This window comes from Opisthocomus hoazin, chromosome W (genome assembly GCF_030867145.1).
Source record: "Opisthocomus hoazin isolate bOpiHoa1 chromosome W, bOpiHoa1.hap1, whole genome shotgun sequence".
In the NCBI taxonomy this organism is placed as follows: domain Eukaryota; kingdom Metazoa; phylum Chordata; class Aves; order Opisthocomiformes; family Opisthocomidae; genus Opisthocomus; species Opisthocomus hoazin.
The window spans coordinates 48,491,301-48,511,119 of NC_134453.1; the positions used below are offsets into that span (position 1 = coordinate 48,491,301).

At 40.6% G+C, this 19,819-nt stretch overlaps 1 protein-coding gene across 8 annotated transcripts in view; it reads left to right on the forward strand.

Annotated features, from left to right (window-relative positions):
* Positions 1-19,819, forward strand: part of LOC142365612 (single-stranded DNA-binding protein 2-like) — a 270,478-nt gene that overhangs the window by 247,208 nt on the left and 3,451 nt on the right. For all 8 annotated transcript variants that reach the window (XM_075446555.1, XM_075446549.1, XM_075446550.1 and 5 more), the window contains 5 exons: positions 5,668-5,722; positions 8,788-8,858; positions 10,071-10,149; positions 14,938-14,966; positions 19,440-19,538. In XM_075446555.1, coding sequence (XP_075302670.1) covers positions 5,668-5,722; positions 8,788-8,858; positions 10,071-10,149; positions 14,938-14,966; positions 19,440-19,538 — 333 coding nt within the window. The remainder of the gene's footprint in view (positions 1-5,667; positions 5,723-8,787; positions 8,859-10,070; positions 10,150-14,937; positions 14,967-19,439; positions 19,539-19,819) is intronic.

The window sequence follows — 19,819 nt, forward strand, 5'->3', positions numbered from 1 at the left end:
CGCACCTTCTCACTCCCCCTCTGGGGGTGGTACTAGCCGCTCCTCCCCTCTTCCGGAAAGCAGCCGCTCCTCCCCTCTTCTGGAAGGCAGTCGCACTTCCGCGCCCGACTCCTCCCCTCTCCCCGGGGGCAGTCGTACTGCCGCGTCCGGCTCGCATTTCGAGTTGATCTCTCTAGCGGCAACTTCCGGTGGGCCACCCCCCTCCGCCCAGACCAGAACCGCGCTCCGCACTCGCCCGAACCTCGGCAATTGTGTTACAAGTGATCCCAGTCATCCCTCTCATGGCAGGTAGCCCGAAAACCCATGCTAATGTCCCAGGCTTAGGCGCGTGATCTTTCCCGGGCTCCGGAGCTAGCATCTGAGCTACAGCACACGCCACCTCTTGTTCAGCTTTCATGGCTTTTAAGGTCTGTAATACTGTTCGCCAGAGCTCGCGGACGGCTTTTATCTCCTTTTCCTCCTTTTCCTCCCCGGTTATTGTCCTTTCCCACATTGTCTCTCCTAACTCTTGCCATTCCGAGATGGAAAACAGTAGCTGGGTATCCGCAAAGTGACCCCATCATTGCCCCAGTTTAATCAACTTCATGAGTTGCTTTGCCGTTGTGTCTATTCCTCTCCTAGAGAGAATACCGATGAGCAACGTTGCCGCAGCATCCACCTCCATGTTTGCGACCACGGCCTCCACGTTAAAATTTAGCTGCGCCAGGCAGCCCCAGTGTGGCTCGAAAATCCCTGGGAGTCAGCCGTCCGTGTCTGCCCTGCACGTTCGCACCCAGGCAGGACCCTCCCAGCCGTTGTTCCCACGTCCCCTCTCTAGCTGCTCACCACAGACTGAGGGACTCCTGCAGGGAAACCGTCCATCCTCTGCTACCAAATGTAGGCGTGGGTTACGGAAACGTTGTAACGATGTGACCCCAATATGAGTATGATCATTCACCTTTATTAGTCAGCAAAAACAAGGTTTATCTAGCAAAACTATTACAGCATCTGAATGGTTAGACCCCCAATCCATATATAGGCAAAACTACTGCAACTCGTTGTGATTGGTGCAGAGCTGCATCTCGATGTGAAAACAGTGCTGTGGCAGGAAACAGCAACGTGGCAGGAAGGAAGTGACAGTGCGGCAGGAAACGGTGATGTTCCCCCTGCTCCAGTGTCCCGAGCTCATCGCTCTCCCTTCCCAGCAGGGTTCCGTGTCCACCGCTCCCAAGGCTCACCTCCAGATCGGAACCTGGGTTGCTCAACGCACCAAACTATGACCCCTCTCGTCCAGCCAGGACTCCACACACAAGTACATGGATAAAAGGATAAAAATTCCCAGAAATTCGGAATATGTGATTTAAAGCTACCTTTGAATTTAGAGTCTGTATCTCTACAATGAAAATGGGGAAATTTTTCATTGCTGAAGTCTGAATAATCATTTCAAACACTTTTAGCAAAGTCAATCTTAACACATTCATTTTTCATTCAATTATATTTTGGAGGGAAAAAAAGCTATGGGACTGCTAGCAATATGAAATGAAATTGTGATTATGCCTTGATTTGTATAAGCTGACCGGTGGTTTTCACACTTTATAAAAGATGCCCAGTGACCTTGCCTACTTTACAATAAAAGGGAATAACAAGATGAACTGTCATGTGGTGTTATATATAAGGGCATAGAGGTATATACATGTTGTTTTACTGCAGGAACGTACTGCTACTTCTGGGTAAAAGATTTCTCTTTAATCTACGATTAACTGAGAGTTAATCACTGACTGGCAGAGATGCTTCCCATTGAAGTGTTAAGTATTTATTTTGCTTGTATGAACCTGAGGAGGAGTGCTATCAGTCAGAAAGCTGCTACATTATTGATTTAGACCACCTGGAAACAGTGTTCACATAGTGTATTACAGCTAAATATTTTGTCAGAAGTGTTATTTTTATCAGGTTAGTGAGAAAGTGTCTATTGGTTAATTCCAGAACTTCTCCACCTCATTCCAAAATATTTCAGTGAATTTTAGCAAATCTCAGCAATGTCCTTTTAAGCAGACAGGAACAATCAAAACTTTATATTCAGTGCTACTGAAAAAAATCTTTCTGTTTGGAACAGTATATCTACCATTTTAAAATGTAAGGAATCATTAAAAATATAATAAAAGCAATATAGCAATGAAAATAATTATCTGTTGTTAGCATTCTGCATCATTTTTATTATGGAAAATGTGGGAGGTCAGTTTATTTTTATTGACATTATAACATTTTTGTCAAACTATAAGTAGGCAGTTTTTCATGTTACTTCAAAATATTAGTGGATCTGCAAATGTAGGAAACAAGGTGTTATGACCGAGTTCTCACTAAATAATTAGGACTTGAAAAAAATTATTGGAAACATTTTTAAGAACATTAAAAAGCTTGTTTAACAACCAGAACAGTCTGGGTACAATGTTTACTCATAAACAGATTTGCAACACAGAAATACCTGAAACTAAGTAAATATATATTACTTGGGGGTTTGTTTTGTATTCTATGATTAAGCACTCTAGGTAAGTTATATGACTATACTCAAATTTATGCAGCTGGCATCATCCTGATATTTTATTCATTTGTCATCAATATGAGAAAAAAAATAATAGAATCATAGAATCATGCAATCATTTAGGTTGGAAAAGACCCTTAAAATCATTGAGTCCAACCATTAACCTACCACTACCAGGTCCACCACTAAACCATGTCCCTAAGTGCCACATCTACACGTCTTTTCAATACCTCCAGGGATGGTGACTCAACCACTTCCATGGGCAGCCTGTTCCAATGCTTGGCAAACTTTTCAGTGAAGAAATTTTTCGGAATATCCAATCTAAACCTCCCCTGACACAACTTGAGGCCATTGCCTCTCGTCCTATCGCTAGTTACCTGGGAAAAGAGACCAACGCCAACCTCACTGCAACCTTCTTTCAGGTAGTTGTAGAGAGCAATAAGGTCTCACCTCAGTCTCCTTTTCTCGATAATAAACAACCCCAGTTCCCTCAGCCGCTCCTCTAGACCCTTCACCAGCCTCATTGCTCTTCTTTGGACACACACCAGCACCTCAATGTCTTTCTTGTAGTGAGGGACCCAAAACTGAATACAATACTCAAGGTGCAGTCTCGCCAGTGCCAAGTACAGGGGCACGATCACTTCCCTAGTCCTGCCGGCCACACCATTTCTGATACAATCCAGGATGCCACTGGCCTCCTTGGCCACCCGGGCATACTGCTGGCTCATATTCAGCCAGCTGTTGACCAAGGGCAACCTTGGCTGCAGTAACCATGAAATGGTGGAGTTCAAGATCCTTAGGGCAGCGAGGAGGGCGCACAACAAGCTCACTACCCTGGACTTCAGGAATGCAAACTTTGGCCTCCTCAGGGATCTGCTCAGTAGAGTACCATGGGACAAAGCCCTGGAGGGAAGAGGGGCCCAAGAAAGCTGTTTAATATTCAAGGATGACCTCCTCCAAGCTCAGGAGCGATGCATCCTGACCAAGAGGAAGTCAGGCAAAACCACCAGGAGGCCTGCAGGGATGAACAACGAGCTCCTGGGCAAACTCAAGCACAAAAAGGAAGCCTACAGAGGACGGAAGAAAGGACAGGTAGCCTGGGAGGAACACAGAGAAGTTGTCCAAGCAGCCAGGGACCAGGTTAGGAAAACTAAAGCCCTGATAGAATTAAATCTGGTCAGGAACATCAAGGGCAACATGAAAAGCTTCTATGCATACGTCAGTGACAAAAGGAAAGCTAGGAAAATGTGGGTCCTCTCTCGAAGGAAATGGGAGACCTGGTTACCCGGGATATGGAGAAGGCTGCAGTACTCAATGACTTTTTTGCCTCAGTCTTCACCGACAAGTGCTCCAGCCACACCACCCAAGTTGCATAAGGCAAAGGCAGGGACTGGGAGAATGAAGAACCACCTACTGTAGGAGAAGATCAGGTTCAAGACCATCTAAGGAACCTGAAGGTGCACGAGTCTATAGGACCTGATGAGGTGCATCTGCGGGTCTTGAGGGAACTGGCAGATTAAGATGCTAAGCCACTATCCATCATATTTGAGAAGTCATGGCAGTCCATTGAAGTTCCCACTGACTGGAAAAGGGGAAACATAATGTCCATTTTTAGAAAAGGAAAAAAGGAAGACCCGGGGAACTATAGGCCAGTCAGCCTCACCTCTGTGACCAGCAAGATCATGGAGCAGATCCTCCTGGAAATTATGCTAAGGCACATGGAAAATAAGGAGGTGATTGGTGACAGCCATCACAGCTTCACTAAGGGCAAATCGTGCCCGAAAAATTTGGTGGCCCAGAAAGCCAACCCTGTCCTGGGCTGCATCAAGAGAACAATGGCCAGCAGGTCGAGGGAGGGGATTCTGCCCCTCTACTCTGCTCTGGTGAGACCCCCACCTGGAGTACTGCATCCAGCTCTGGAGCCCTCAGCACAGGAAAGACATGGACCTGTTTGAGCAGGTCCACAGGAGGGCCACAAAAACGTTCAGGGGACTGGAAAAAACCTCTCCTATGAGGAAAGGCTGAGAGAGCTGTGTTTGTTCAGCCTAGAGAGGAGAAGGGTGCGGGGACACCTTAGAGCAGCCTTCCAGTACCTGAAGGGGGCCTACAGGAAGGATGGAGAGGGTCTTTTCACAAGGGCGTGGAGCGATAGGACAAGGGGTAATGGCTTTAAACTAAAAGAGGGCAGATTCAGATTAGATATAAGGAGGAAATTCTTTCCTATGATCGTGGTGAGGCACTGGAACAGGTTGCCCAGAGAAGCTGTGGATGCCCCCTCTCAGGAAGTGTTCAAGGCCAGATTGGATGGGGCTTTGAGCACCCTGGTCTAGTGGAAGGTGTCCCTGCCCATGGTAGGGGGTTTGGAACTGGATGATCTTTAAGGTCCCTTGCAATCCAAACCATTCTATGGTTTTATGTTTCAACACCCACCCCCATGTCCTTTTTTGCCAGGAAGCTTTCTAGCCACTCTTCCCCAAGAATGTAGCATTGCATGGGGTTGTTATGACCCAAGTGCAGGACCTGACACTTAGCCTTATTGAATCTTATACAATTAGTCTTCCCATTGATCCAGCCTGTTCAGATCCATATATACATATACATATATATACACAGGTTTTATTAAAAAAGAGTTGTGGAATATTATAGAGACTGAATTAAAATTGTCATGATACTGAGATACCAAGTCTGCCTCAGAAAGAAAGCTTTCTTCTGGTGATTAGTCTCTTCTGTTTCCAGAAAGCATCCCCATATTTTGTGCTTAGCAAACATTGGTTACTCTGCCATTGACTATGTACTGAAAACAATGAAAGAGAAATGCCAGTTGGAAAACTGGTGGTAACAAAAGTAGGCTGAGGGAATTAAATATGATTGTCTTAGGCCCTGATTTAAGTATCCCTCTTGTCTGACTCACAGCATGGTTCAGATTTTTTGACTAATGTATCTTCTTGGATCCATAGATCTGCATATATCAGAACTGCTGACCAGTAATGTTGTCTTAATGAGCTGCTTTGCTAGCTTATCAGAAAATGTGCATGTTTTTACCAGATAACTCATGACATTCATGATACTTTTTTCTTCTGTACCATATTCATTCCTGACTGTGACATTTTTTTCCTTTCATGCTAACTGCTGTTTTCTACCCTCTCTAGGCTCCTCCAGGAGGTGGAGGGCCACCAGGAACACCTATTATGCCTAGTCCAGCAGGTATTGAAAACTACTGAGAAAAAAATTAAAGAAAATTAGAAGGGATTTTAGGAAGCACACAAATTCTTTTTTTCAGATTTTTCTGTGCTATTAATGCAGACAAACTGATAGATCCAATTGATACATTTTTCATGAAGGATAAGCTAACAAGAAGGTATTGGTTTTGTACTTTCTGTATCAGGTTTTTTTTCTTCTCTTTACCTTTCTTTCTCTCCCTGCTGTGTTGCAGAGATGCAAAGCCTTGTATCTGTGCAGTTCAAAGCAATTCATTACTCTGGGTCTTGAGCCCATCTTTTTTTGCATGTTTTTAGCAATAGCAAGAAAAAAAAGAAAGAAGACAGAATGCATATTTGGTTTTGCTAATGTTGTTCAGGACAATTCTTCTGGTTCTGAAATCAGGAGATTTTTGAATCTTGTGAAACTTCCTTTATAGTACCCGATGTGATAGACCATTACTAATATATGGCTCTTCAGCTATGCATAATTCAGAAGCATGGCTGCATCACATGGATATGTCATCTGACTGACAGCATGGTTATGCTGGACAGACTGCTCTCCTCTATCCTGCAATGGAGGAGTAAGGCCATAGAGGAACCACTGCCATGTCCTATTTGTGATCTGTTCCCAGAACTTCACTGTTCCATTGTTTCTCCAAGTTACATGATCTGTATCTTGGAATTCTGACCACATGGAGATTTTGGCCATACAGATTGGTCGTCATTCCTATTAAGGTTTAAAGAATTGAGGAGGAGGATGGGAGCATTCAGGACAGCTAGCTAGCTTCTCAAGGCTTAAAGCTGGTCAACTAGGTGTAAGTATTTCCCTCCATGGATGTTCAGCAAAGTATCTGAGATGAAGGAGGAACTGCAAGATATGGAGGATGCTCTCCTACCATGGATATTATATCTGCTAAGAAGAAACTAATTACTTTTTGTGTAACCCAATATTCAGCAGATATTCAGACTCCTTTTGGCCAACATCTTTCTTTGTAACCTACTTTGAATGGCTAAGAGGGACCTGTTCACCTCGATGATACTATAGCATCCTCAATCCTCACATGCTACATATTCTTGCTGTCCTCTACAGCACAAGAGGGTAGGAAAGTTTTCTAACTTCCCATGAAAACTTACTGCACTGATGTAAAATATTAATTAAATACAATTCCAGGGCGTTAAATGTGACCTGAAATAAAAAGTAGGGCTTCCTTGTTCATACAAGACCCTTAAGATCATTGAGTCCAACCATTAACCTACCACTACCAGGTCCACCACTAAACCATGTCCCTAAGTGCCACATCTACACGTCTTTTCAATACCTCCAAGGATGGTGACTCAACCACTTCCATGGGCAGCCTGTTCCAATGCTTGGCAACCTTTTCAGTGAAGAAATTTTTCGGAATATCCAATCTAAACCTCCCCTGACACAACTTGAGGCCATTACCTCTCGTCCTATCGCTAGTTACCTGGGAAGAGACCAGCACATGCCCCACTGCAACCCCTGGATGAGGGGATTGAGTGCTCCCTCAGTAAGTTTGCAGATGACACCAAGCTGGGAGGGAGTGTCAATCTGCTCGAGGGTAGGAATGCTCTGCAGAGGGATATGGACAGACTGGATCAATGGGCCGAGGCCAACTGTATGAGGTTCAACAAGGCCAAATGCCGGGTCCTGCACTTGGGTCACAACAACCCCATGCAAAACTACAGGCTTGGGGAAGAGTGGCTGGAAAGCTGCCCAGTGGAAAAGGACCTTGGGGTGTTGGTCGACAGCTGGCTGAACATGATTCAGCAGTGTGCCCAGGTGGCCAAGGAGGCCAATGGCATCCTGGCTTGTATCAGGAATAGTGTGGCCAGCAGGAGTAGGGAGGTGATCGTGCCCCTGTACTCGGCACTTGTGAGGCCGCACCTCAAGTACTGTGTTCACTTTTGGGCCCCTCACTACAAGAAGGACATTGAGGTTCTTGAGTGTGTCCAGAGAAGGGCAACGAGGCTGGTGAGGGGTCTGGAGAACAAGTCTTATGAGGAGTGACTGAGGGAGCTGGGGCTGTTTAGCCTGGAGAAGAGGAGGCTGAGGGGGGACCTTATTGCTCTCTGCAGCTACCTGAAAGGAGGTTGTAGTGAGGCAGGTGTTGGTCTCTTCTCCCAGGTAACTAGTGATAGGACGAGAGGCAATGGCATCAAGTTGCGTCAGGGGAGGTTTAGATTACATATTAAGAAAAATTTCTTCACTGAAAGAGTGGTCAGGCATTGGAACAGGCTGCCCATGGAAGTGGTGGAGTCCCCATCCCTGGAGGTGTTTAAAAAATGTGTAGATGTGGCTCTATGGGATATGATTTAGTAGGCCTTGTGTTGTTGGGTGGATGGTTGGTCTCGATGATCTTAGAGGTCTTTTCCAACCTATGATTCTACGATTCTATGATTCTATGATATTAAGTAAGACTGTCCCCAAAACTGAGCCCTGGGGAACACCACTCATGAATGGCCGCCAGCTGGGTTTAACTCCATTCACCACTCTCTGCGCTCGGCCATTCAGCCGGTTCTTTATCCAGCAAAGAGTACATCCATCCAAATCATGGGCAGCTAGTCCAGGTAGACAACATCCACAGCCTTTCCCTCATCCACTAGGTGGGCCACCTGGTCATATAAGGAGATCAGGTTGATCAAGCAGGACCTGCCTTTCATGAACCCATGCTGGCTGGGCCTGATCCCCTGGTTGTCCTTCACATGTCTGGTGAGCACACTCAAGATGAGATGCTCCATAATCTTGTCTGGCACTGAGATCAGGCTGACAGGCCTGTAGTTCCCTGCATCCTCCTTCTGGCCCATCTTGAAGATGGGCATCGCATTGACAAGCCTGTAGTCACACAGGGACTATTGCAATTATTTCTTTTGATTGCTCTGTTGTATGGTAAAAATAGATAAAAATGGAATGAAATCTTCCATTATGTTGCCACTATGTAACAGTGACTCAGGAACAGCAATAATATGAACTAAATGACAAGAAATGTATAAAGTGAGTAGTTTCATTGAAAGGTATATATTAGCACTTAAAATAGTCTCTTATTACAGATTCAACCAACTCTGGAGACAACATGTACACTTTAATGAATGCAATACCACCTGGACCCAACAGACCTAATGTAAATATGAATCTAGTTATATTTTTTTAAATTATACAGCCTTGTTTTGTCCAAACCACTACATTTCCATCACTCTGTGTCCATTTTAGTTTTTTTAATGTTTTGCAAATCGATCATGCCAGGATGTGCAAAATAATGATTGGGGCCTATTTTTCTACACAGAAAAGATCTGAGAAGCACATGCATGTGGATATTGGGGATGGCTTAGTTTGACATACTGCAGTGCGATAGATTTCTGTACCATATGACACCATCCTAGGAGCTGCCACCAAACATTATTTTCTGTTGACTTTAAACTTTCATTATCAAAAAGTCTCTGTGACTGAAGAGGGAGAAGAAAACTATTGAAAGTGGCCCAGTATTATATTTCCTGGCTATTCTGTCAAAAAGCATAAAACCAATACCTTTAAGAAGAAACAAACTTCCCTGTTTGTCTAAATAAGGTGTCAAGAATGAAAGCTAATGATAACATTTAGGTATTTGCCTCGTTAACTACTGGACTGATTACTATCTTAGCCCAAACTTTAGCAGTTCTAGAACTGACAAAAATTGGAATTCTTATATAAAACTTGTTTCTTTTCTGATCTCTATCTGTGCCTTCAGTTTTGTTGTATTTATCTGATTACAACTATATTTCATCTATTTGCAGTCCATATTGTGGGCCTTTTGAAAAAAGGCCAATAAAACTTTAAGAATACAGATATTTAGATATTGCTAAATCAGTATGCAGTGAATTTTAGAAAATGTTCTATAACGCTAATGCCTTTAAGTTTTTGAAGAACTAAATTTAAGGTTAATGTCTTAAATCTGTAAGAAACAGATATGTATATATATATAGACAGGGTGGGGTTTGAAAACTGTTAATTAATCACCTACTAACTGAAGTGAATATTAAAATTCTCTGTAACTTCAATGGAAGTAGAGTTAGGTCAGCACTTGCAGGTTTGAAAACCATGTACAAAGTATTAAAGTAGATTAGCCAGTCTACAGAAATGAGTTTCTCAAAAAATGGTGAAGGTAGCATTGAAAAAGAAAAAAAAACAATGACACTTTTTGCAATAATCACATGGAAGACTTTGACTTGACTTTCACATTCAGAGATGGGACTGTGCATTTTTCCTTTAACTTTTCTTGTCCTGAGGAATATCTTTTTTGTTAGATTATCTTAAAAAACTGTGCAGTAATATTTTGTAATGTTTGATCCTTTTATAGTTTCCAATGGGGCCAGGGTCTGATGGACCTATGAGTGGACTGGGTGGAATGGATTCACATCATATGAATGGATCATTAGGTAATAAGAGTAAATGTTATGAACATTGTGAATTTACAATGACCAGTGCCATTTTATATGACTAGTTCTCTAAGTTATGTGGGAAACTACGTTAAAATTTTTAAAAACTAAAAAAGCTGTATATACATTAATAAGAAATTTTAAGATACTTTTTAATCATATGAATTGGATTATATAATGCACCTCTGGAAGAGAAATACTGTATGTTATTTAGATAGCAGAGCATAATTTTAATCCAGATGTTTCAAACCACTCTATAAGCATACAATCACAGTAAAGTAGAACTGATGACATAAGACCTGTTTTTCTTTACCTCTCTTCCTCTTTCAAAAACTTGAAAAGGTGTCATTATGACATGCTGGTCTGAGTTCTTATCAAGTACATGGAAGTAAGTTATTACATATATTGATGTATATGTTAAGCTGGTTTTATCGCATATTTTGACATCCTTATTTGTTCTGTAATTAGCCTTATGTCTGTTAAGTATTAGTTTTATTATTCCATTCCCATAAGCAGCTTCAGATAGTTGCCATTTTAGTGCACCAAGAAAGAACATGCATTCTTGTCAGGGCATGCAGAGGCAGGAAGAATAGAGTACTTACTGTCTTTCAACACTTTGATTTTTGAAAGACTCTTAGATAAGGGAGAAGCCTTACACAATTCTACAAAACACGCACTGCTTTATTCCGTGACTATCCTAGCAAACTCTGCTCTTACTCTGTACTGGATGGATGATAGACACTTGAAAGGGATTTAAGCAACAATCTGCAGCTACATAAATTGCATTTATGCCTTCTTCTTCCATACTCACAAGGTAAATAAATACCTTGTATTTATTTGTACTCATACCATAACACCAAGACAGTAACTCTGAATGCAGTTTCTGTATTCTGTTCTTCACTTCTGTCTGCACCAAGGACTGTCACCGGTATCAGCAACAACAGGGGGGAACCTCAGTCTGCAAAAACTTCAGATCTCTTTCCTCTTCTGTCCCCACTGTTGACCAGGAAGTTTCTATTTTACGTCTGGGAGCTGGCCCTATGACACAGGGAATCTCCAAAAGTGTCGAATAGCATTTTTCTTTATGTGGAAAAACCCAAGCAAGCTAAATACAAGATGGGCAAGCAGAAGACAAGCTGTTCCCCATGTTTCTATCCATGCTACCAGGGTGGATGGAAAATTAGTACAGTTGTAGCCTAGAAGCTGGAGACTGTGAGACAGGAAGTATAAACAGGTAAGAAGAAGGGAGAAATTGGAAAAGGCTATGCCAAGATGAGAAAAAACTAAACCATAAAAACTTACTTAGGAGATATATTCTGAGCAAACAAAATTCAACAAAATGCATCTAACTCCCAATAGAATTGTCTTTTTTATTGGCAAGCAGATCTCTGAAATTCCTATATTGCTTTGTATAAGGCCATCTTGTGAGTTTATAGCTTTTCATTACATATTACAAACCTAAAATGGATTGTTGCTTTAATTAATAATTATGCACATTGTGTTCAAGTAAATGAAAACCTGCAAATGATAATTCCATCTTTTTCTGTCACTTATTATAGCCCAAGAATTATTTCTCATTTAAAGAAAAATTACAATTAAAACAGTTACAGATGGATTTTATATGTACCTAGTTGGTCAGTTATTTTCTCTAGTAAAAATTATGTCATGTTTACTCATATTAACAACAACTGTTGTTTAAGGTTAATTTAATTTCTAAAATGGAACCTGAGTTCTTTTAGGAATGTAAGACTGGAAGAGGTGTTCTACATTCAGTTCCATGCTGTAGTAGGAAGTTATGTTTCATAATCGTGGGCATAAATTGGTCAAGCTCCATCGTGAACTTCTCTAGCTTCTTTGACCACAAACCTTCTATTGGATATCTGTTCATGCCTCTGAAGGTTAGAAAGAAATATTTTTCTGATTTCCACCAAAATGTTTCCATTTGTCTATGACAAAATGACGCTTCTTCTTCCTAATGTTTATGTATCTGGTGTATTTATAGTGAGAAATCGTATCTCAGTCTTAATTTGCATGGCTAAATATACCAAGATATTTCAGTCTCCTCCCATAACTCCATTTTTTTATTGTTTTTCTCTGACACTATTCCAGTTTGAATTTGTCTTTCTTGAAAACAGGTGACCAAAATTGTTTACTATCTGTTGATGCTAGAAATGCTGTTCTTGATACAGCCATCCTTAAATCATATTATTTCATTTATTCTTAGAATCATAGAATCATAGAATGCTTTGGGTTGGAAGGCACTATTAGAGGTCATCTAGCCCAACTCCCCTGCAGTGAGCAGGGATATCTTCAACCAGACCAGGTTGCTCAGAGTGCCGTCCAACCTGCCCTTGAATGTTTCCAGGGATGGGGCCTCTCCGGCCAACCTGTTCCACTGTTTCACCACCCTCATGGTAAAATATTTCTTCTTTATAGCCAGTCTAAATCTACCCTCCCTTAATTTAAAGCCATTACTCCTTGTCCTATCACAACAGGCCTTTCTAAAAAGATTTTCCCCATCTTTCCTATAGGCCCCCTTCAGGTACTGGAAGGCTGCTCTAAGGTCTCCCCGGAGCCTTCTCTTCTCCAGGCTGATCGGCCCCAACTCTCTCAGCCTGTCCTCATAGGAGAGGTACTCCAGCCCTTGGATCATTTTTGTTGTCCTCCTCTGGACCTGCTCCAACAGCTCCATGTCTTTCCTGTCCTCCAGAGGGCTCCAGAGCTGTATACAGGACTCCAGGTGGGGTCTCACCAGAGCAGAGTAGAGGGGCAGAATCCCCTCCCTCGACCTGCTGGCCATTCTTCTTTTGATGCAGCCCAGGATATGGTTGGCCTTCTGGGCTGCGAGTGGTCATTGTTGGCTCGTGTCCAGCTTTTCATCCATCAGTACCCCCAAGTCCTTCTCGGCAGGGCTTCTCTCAATCCCTTCATCCCCCAGTCTGTATTGATACTGGGGATTGCCCCAACCCAGATGTAGGACCCTGCACTTGGCCTTGTTGAACCTCATGAGGTTCACACAGGCCCACTTCTCCAGCTTGTCCAGGTCCCTCTGGATGGCATCCTGTCCTTCTGGTGTGTCAACTGCACCACTCAGCTTGGTGTCGTCTACAAACTTGCTGAAGGTGCACTCGATGTCACTGTCTCAGTCATTGATGAAGATAGTAAACAGCACTGGTCCTAGTACGGACCCCTGAGGGCCACTACTAGTCACTGGTCTCCATTTGGACATTGAGCCACTGACTGTAACCCTCTGGCTGTGACCATCCAACCAATTCCTCATCCACTGAACAGTCAAATCCATGTCTCTCCAATTTAGAGAGAAGAATGTTGTGGGGGGGACCATGTCAAAGGCTATACAGAAGTCCAGATGGGTCACATCCATAGCTCTTCCCTTGTCCACTGATCTAGTCACTCCATCATAGAAAGCCACAAGGTTGGTCAGGCAGGACTTGCCCTTGGTGAAGCCATGCTGGCTGGCTGGATTCACCTCCTTGTCTTCCATGGGCCTTAGCATAACTTCTAGGAGGATCTGCTCCATGATTTTCCTAGTCACAGAGGTGATGCTGACAGGTCGGTAGTTCCCAGGGTTCTCCTTCCGACCCTTTTTAAAAATGGGCACAATGTTTCCCTTCTTCCAGTCACCAGGGGCTTTGCCTGACTGCCATGACCTTTCAGATATGATGGAGAGTGGCTTGGCAATGACATCAGCCAATTCCCTCAGGACTCTGGGATGCATCTCATCAGGTCCCATAGACTTATGTATGTTCAGGTTCCTCAGGTGGTCCCGTCCCCGGTGTTCCCTTACAGTGGGAGGGTCTTTACCCCCCTGGTACCCATTTTGCTGTCCATTGACTCTGGAGGGGCGAGGAGAGAGGTTTGCAGTGAAGACTGAGCCAAAAAAGTTGTTGAGTACCTCAGCCTTCTCCTCATCTGTTGATACTAGGTCACCATTCTTGCTCATTCGGGGGAGTATGCTTTCTTTAACCTTCCTTTTCTGGTTGACATACCTTTAGAAGCCCTTCTTGTTATCCTTTGTGTCCCTTGCCAAATTCAGCTCCTGCCGCCCCTTGGCCCCCCTGACCCCATCCCTACGCAACCGGGCAGCATCCCTATACTCTTTCCAGGGTACCTGTCCCTTCTTCCACTCCTGGTGTGTCTTGTCTTCAACCAATGTGTCTTGTCTTCAACCAAGTGAGAGCTACAGTATATGAGAAATTTTTTGTTTGTTTGTCTTGCACTCATTATATTTTTTTGTTTGTTTGTTTCTGTTACTCCAGTCCTCAGGATCACCTTATATTATCATCATCAGTACTTGTAATGCATCCAACGCTGATGTCATTTTATGTAGTAGGCTTCTGCTTCTGAGGACAAAGACATTGATGAAACATCCCTCAGCTGATCCTAGAGATATTTAATTAGCAGTCTTCTATGGAGTTTTGGGTAGCTGAAGTTCAGTAAAAATGGTGATAGTTTTTGTCAGCAACATTAACTTTTACTAGTTTTCCGTGTTTTTTTTTTCTCCTCAAGCTGAAGAAATATCTTCCTTAGGTGTATGTACCTAAAATGAATTGAAGTACCTGTCTAAGAGGATGGGTAGGTTGGAAAGGACTAGCATTATTCACTACAGGCTGTAAACTTTTAATCAGAGATACAGTAGGAAGGAAGGGAGATCAAGCGAAGTTATGTTTTAACATACTGCTGTTACACTATATATTATATTTTGAAAAATAAACTCTTAGAGTAATTTCAGCTCAAAACTAATTTAATAATTATCTATTTTAATTTAAGGCTCAGGAGACATGGAGAGTATTTCCAAAGTGAGTATCTAGTAAAATATTTGGAATTTTTAGAATAATATTTCACTCTAAACATATTTTCATTGTCTCTATTAATCTTTTTATTATGTATCGACTTTTTCTGCTTGTCAACTCTTTGGAGGCTGTGCAGACAGAATTAGCATTAGCTGAAAGCTTAAAAACAATATCTATAATCAATAGGGAGTATAAGTAGACTTATTTCTTACTGCATAACAATGTGTATTAATTAATGTGATTAACATATATTCAGTTCATAATCTGATTGATCATGTTAATAATCTTCCATGCTGTTAAGACAAATGAATATAGTTCTAATAACCAATTTCAGTTGAATGCAAATTTGAGAAAATGTTATTAGGATGTTACTTTTATGCACTGCATGATTCCTTTTGTCACCTCTATAAGGCAACATTAATATCTTAATCACTAGTCTAAGTCCCTAAAAGCTAGATTAAAATGTAGTTGCAAAAAAAGCACTGTTTTGATATACAACTGTTAAACAAACATTACATAGTAAACACAACCATAAAATAGTATATGCAAAATGAATGTGAGTTTAACCTGTAGGGGTTTTACAGCTACAAAAATAATATTGTTCTTGAATGTGTAATTTCTTCCATAAAAATAAAATTCTGCTACATCTATAATCATATATAATCACTGCACGTGTTCTGGTCATGCTAAAGATATCACTCTAGATGCTGTCTCAGGCTAGCACTGTGATATGATGAGATACAAACACATGTCAAAAGGGAAGAAAATATTGGCCTAAATTCCTGTGGGTTTGTAGTATAAATTAATTTAAAATACACTTTCAAATGTTAAAAAAACAGGAAACATTCTTCAATTAGTGATACAGTCCTTTTAAAATTAAATAGGTGATTATAGCCTCTGAATAACCTTCCATGGCCTTTCATGGCGAGTAGGACCACAGCAGTATGCCTCTTAGGCCATTTTGGGGCTATGAGGGAAAAACATCTATAGCAGTGCTACATTTTTGTAAGTTTTGAAGATCTGTATCATGTTCAGGCCCTGCGAAGAGTACAATAGTGGACTGAAATGACCATATTGCCTTAGCTGTGCTGTGCTCAGGTGTACAGTAGTAGATTCAATACGCACCTCCAAAGAGATAATAAGCATACAGCACATTTTTAATCAGTGTCTATAATTTTTCTTCAGATTTTTTTTTTTGTAAAATGCAGCATTTTTAAAGTAGAAAACATTTCCATTAGCTTGCCACTAAAATTATTTTTTCAAACCTGTATTCAACCCACTGGTATTAAGTATCAGCATATGCGCTAATATGATTATTTGAAAACCTAGATCCAAAAATTTACCTGGAAGTCTTGTAATTTGCTAACCTTAATAAATACATCATAGAAATCATATTTGCTGCAAGTTCAAATAGCTAAAAGAAAAGTGATGTTTACTTGGTAAGTAAATGTTGTATTGTTATACCATTATATATAATAGCTTTTAAATATCTTTTTCTGAGTTGCACTATGCCCAATATGCAGCCTTAACTGATACTAATAAAAGTGTGTGGACGGATTCTTCTTGTTAAGGCAACAGTCTTCCTTTATACATCACCAGCTAGTTGTTCAACTGGCTTTATCACAAGTAGATTTCCAGATTACTAATTAATATGGCAGAAATTGTTTGCTGAAGTTAACATTTTGGGGTACACGTTGCTAGATGCTCAAGGCCAGGCACAGGATTTCAATGGAGTAAAATGCATATTAGAGGAACAGATTATCTACTACCACCGAGATGAAGAAAATTAATCCAGTCTTGGTAGAATCATTACAGCTGACAGAATTCATAGCTACATTTTCCAGAGAATATTTTAATTTAATTGGCTGAATGACAAAACATGACATTTTTTTAATCTATAAATATGAATTGATGAATTGACATAAAGTAGATTGAGATGGGAGAAAGTAAATTAAACTAAAATTATCCATATTAAATAAACATTAATAACCAGTGTTTCTTGCAGTGCCTGTGGAATTTCTGCAGTCATCAAAGAAATATTTGCTTTGGAAAAACTCAGCTAGTGCTACAATGCTAGACCCCATACTGGCAACAAAAGCAGCCCAGAAGGTTGCTATAAAAGCATTTATGTCAGGAATTTGAATTTTTGGGCCTGGTGCACCGTAGCAATTGCAGAATTTCAAAGCTTAGTACTACACAGAGAAAGATAAAATAGGAGTAAATAACCAAGGAATGAACAAAAGTCTGGAAGCATCATATAAAATAAATGTGGCAAGGCCTTAGTGGGTTTTAAACTATATATTCATAGATTTTAAGGGCAGAAGGGACTGATGTGATTGTCTAGTATGACCTCCTGCATAGCACATGCAACAGGACTTCCCTGAATTAATTCCTGCTTCAGGTGCAATAGCTGTGGTCAAACTAAAGCAATACTTTTCAACCTTTTTCAAGCTGTAGATTCCTAAATATTTGGTATAACTTTACTGAATAGCAAACTTAATTGTCTGATGTTAATTAGCTAGCTAATTTTTAGTTGCCTTTGATGGACTCTTCAGCTGCTGTCCAGCGATTCCTGGAGAGCTGAGGATCAGAGTTTGAAAGCCAGTGAACTAGATTGTGAAGAAAAAACAGGGCTAAGGCAAGGATCTTGATCCTATGCTATAAGCTGCATTTCAGATGCCAATTAAAAACAGTTATGTCTTCATGGCAGTTATGTAATTAATTTTACATTTCGTTTTACATTACACCAGGCTGAACCCACAAACATTTGTCCATTCAGGTGGAAATGGTAATCTTCCTTCAGGGGAATATGGTTAGAATTTAACAACAACCTTTCAGTAAGGAGACTTTCTCTTAATTTGGTATTTCCTGTTTTTCACTTGAACTTTGCCCCATTGCAGCCTTAGTTATATTAAATGAAGACTGCAGACAGATGTTTTCAAAGTATGATATATTTTGCTTTTTTTTTAAGAAGCTTGATAAATCTGTAAGCTAACAGAAATGCTGTGTTAGGATTGTAATTGAGAATTAACAGAAGAAAAAGAGGACAAATTCATTTATGATTCTTACGGATGTTATCATTTGGTCACTCTGAGTTGCATTTTGTTAGCCTACCTATTGACTATACTAGGTTTGTGTTAAGCCTGCTTAAACTTTGTGTTAAGCCTGCTCAAACTTTAAACCTGGTGCATTTGTATATGTACAGATATGTACATATGTATATGTTATATTTGTAAATTTTGTGTTTAATTTTTCTGGATTAAAAAAATTCAAGGGAAGAACTATGATAGACATAGTAAATATTTTATGATGAAGCTCATAATTTCACTCCCCCATTTCCCTGACTGTTCCTTTTCCATCACAAAGCCCGTATTTATAATCATCCATGCCTCAGGCATGGTAGGGTACCACAAATCAACTTTGTAAACACACCTAAGTACTTGTAGTATTTATATTAATCATGTATTGATTATTGATGCTGAATAATTTCTGTGACAATTATCTAGTTTTATTCTTTCTGTGACTAACTGAATCTTGAAAGCATTGTCTGAACATTATAGAGGTGGTTATGCAGGAGGACTTCCATAAGAAAATAATTTATCTTCAGGAGTCTTTGTGTTGTTGTTATTTATTAGCATTGCACTTGCACATACACACACAAAAAGTAGATGAAGGCCCTACTGTATTATGCTCTGTGCAAGCAAATAGCAAAAGTACAGGTCTTCCTGAAAATGTTTGCAAGGCCAATACTGTGGCTGGCTGTTATTCATGAGTCTTTTATCTAATACTCTTTAACTTATTTATCTACAAGCTCTCTATATAACTGCTCTTGGTGAAGTAGTTTAGCAACTCAAAATTTGAACTAGAAGTTATCTCAACAAGCTACACACTATGAACAAATATTTCAAATACATGCCTTGATTTCATAGAATCACAGAATCATAGAATGGTTTGGGTTGGAAGGGACCATCTAGTTCCAACTCCCCTGTCATGGGCAGGGACACCTTCCACTAGACCAGGATGCCCAAAACCCCATCCAACCTGGCCTTGAGAAGATATTTGCAAAGGTCTGTGTAGACCAGATCCGTCCACAAGTCTATCTTTAAGTGTGTATTCTGAACTCACATATTTCAAGGTACGTGTTCATATACCACTGATTTGACCATACTGATTTAATGTAGTTTCAGAGCTAATACTTATTTCTACCATTTATAATTTTCCCCAACTTTAGTAGGAGAATATGCTGGCTATAGCCTGAAAACAAGAATTACAGGTAAATAGTTGTTACTTCAGAGGAGAAAATACTTCTTTGCAGGTTAAAATTAGCAATTGAAACATACAGAACTCTACAGAGACTTATCTTTCAAGTTCAGAAATTCCAGTGCATTATATAGATACTCTTTTGACACGCTAGGTGAAGCTGGGAAAGGAACTGAATTCTTCAACATTTTATCTGTATTTTGAAATCTTGTTTAACAGAACTCTCCCAGTAATATGAGCATGAGTAATCAGCCTGGCACTCCCAGGGATGACAGTGAGATGGGTAGAAACTTCCTAAACCCTTTTCAGAGTGAGAGCGTAAGTATTTAACTAGTTTTTTACTTGGCAAAACTTCATCCCTGAACTTTTATTTTAAAAAAGAAAAATAACAGCCAGAAGAAACAATTTTGTAGTGTACCTGTAATGCAATGTTGTGCCTTATATGTTTTTTTACTGGCTTCTAAAATTATAGTATTGATTCACTAAAAATTTGTGCCAAATACTGTTAGAAGTTGAGCCAAAACTGAAAAATGTGGGAGGTGTAGATTTATCTTTTTCTAGATTAAGAGGTCAATTGTCAATGAAAGTTAAATCTGTCA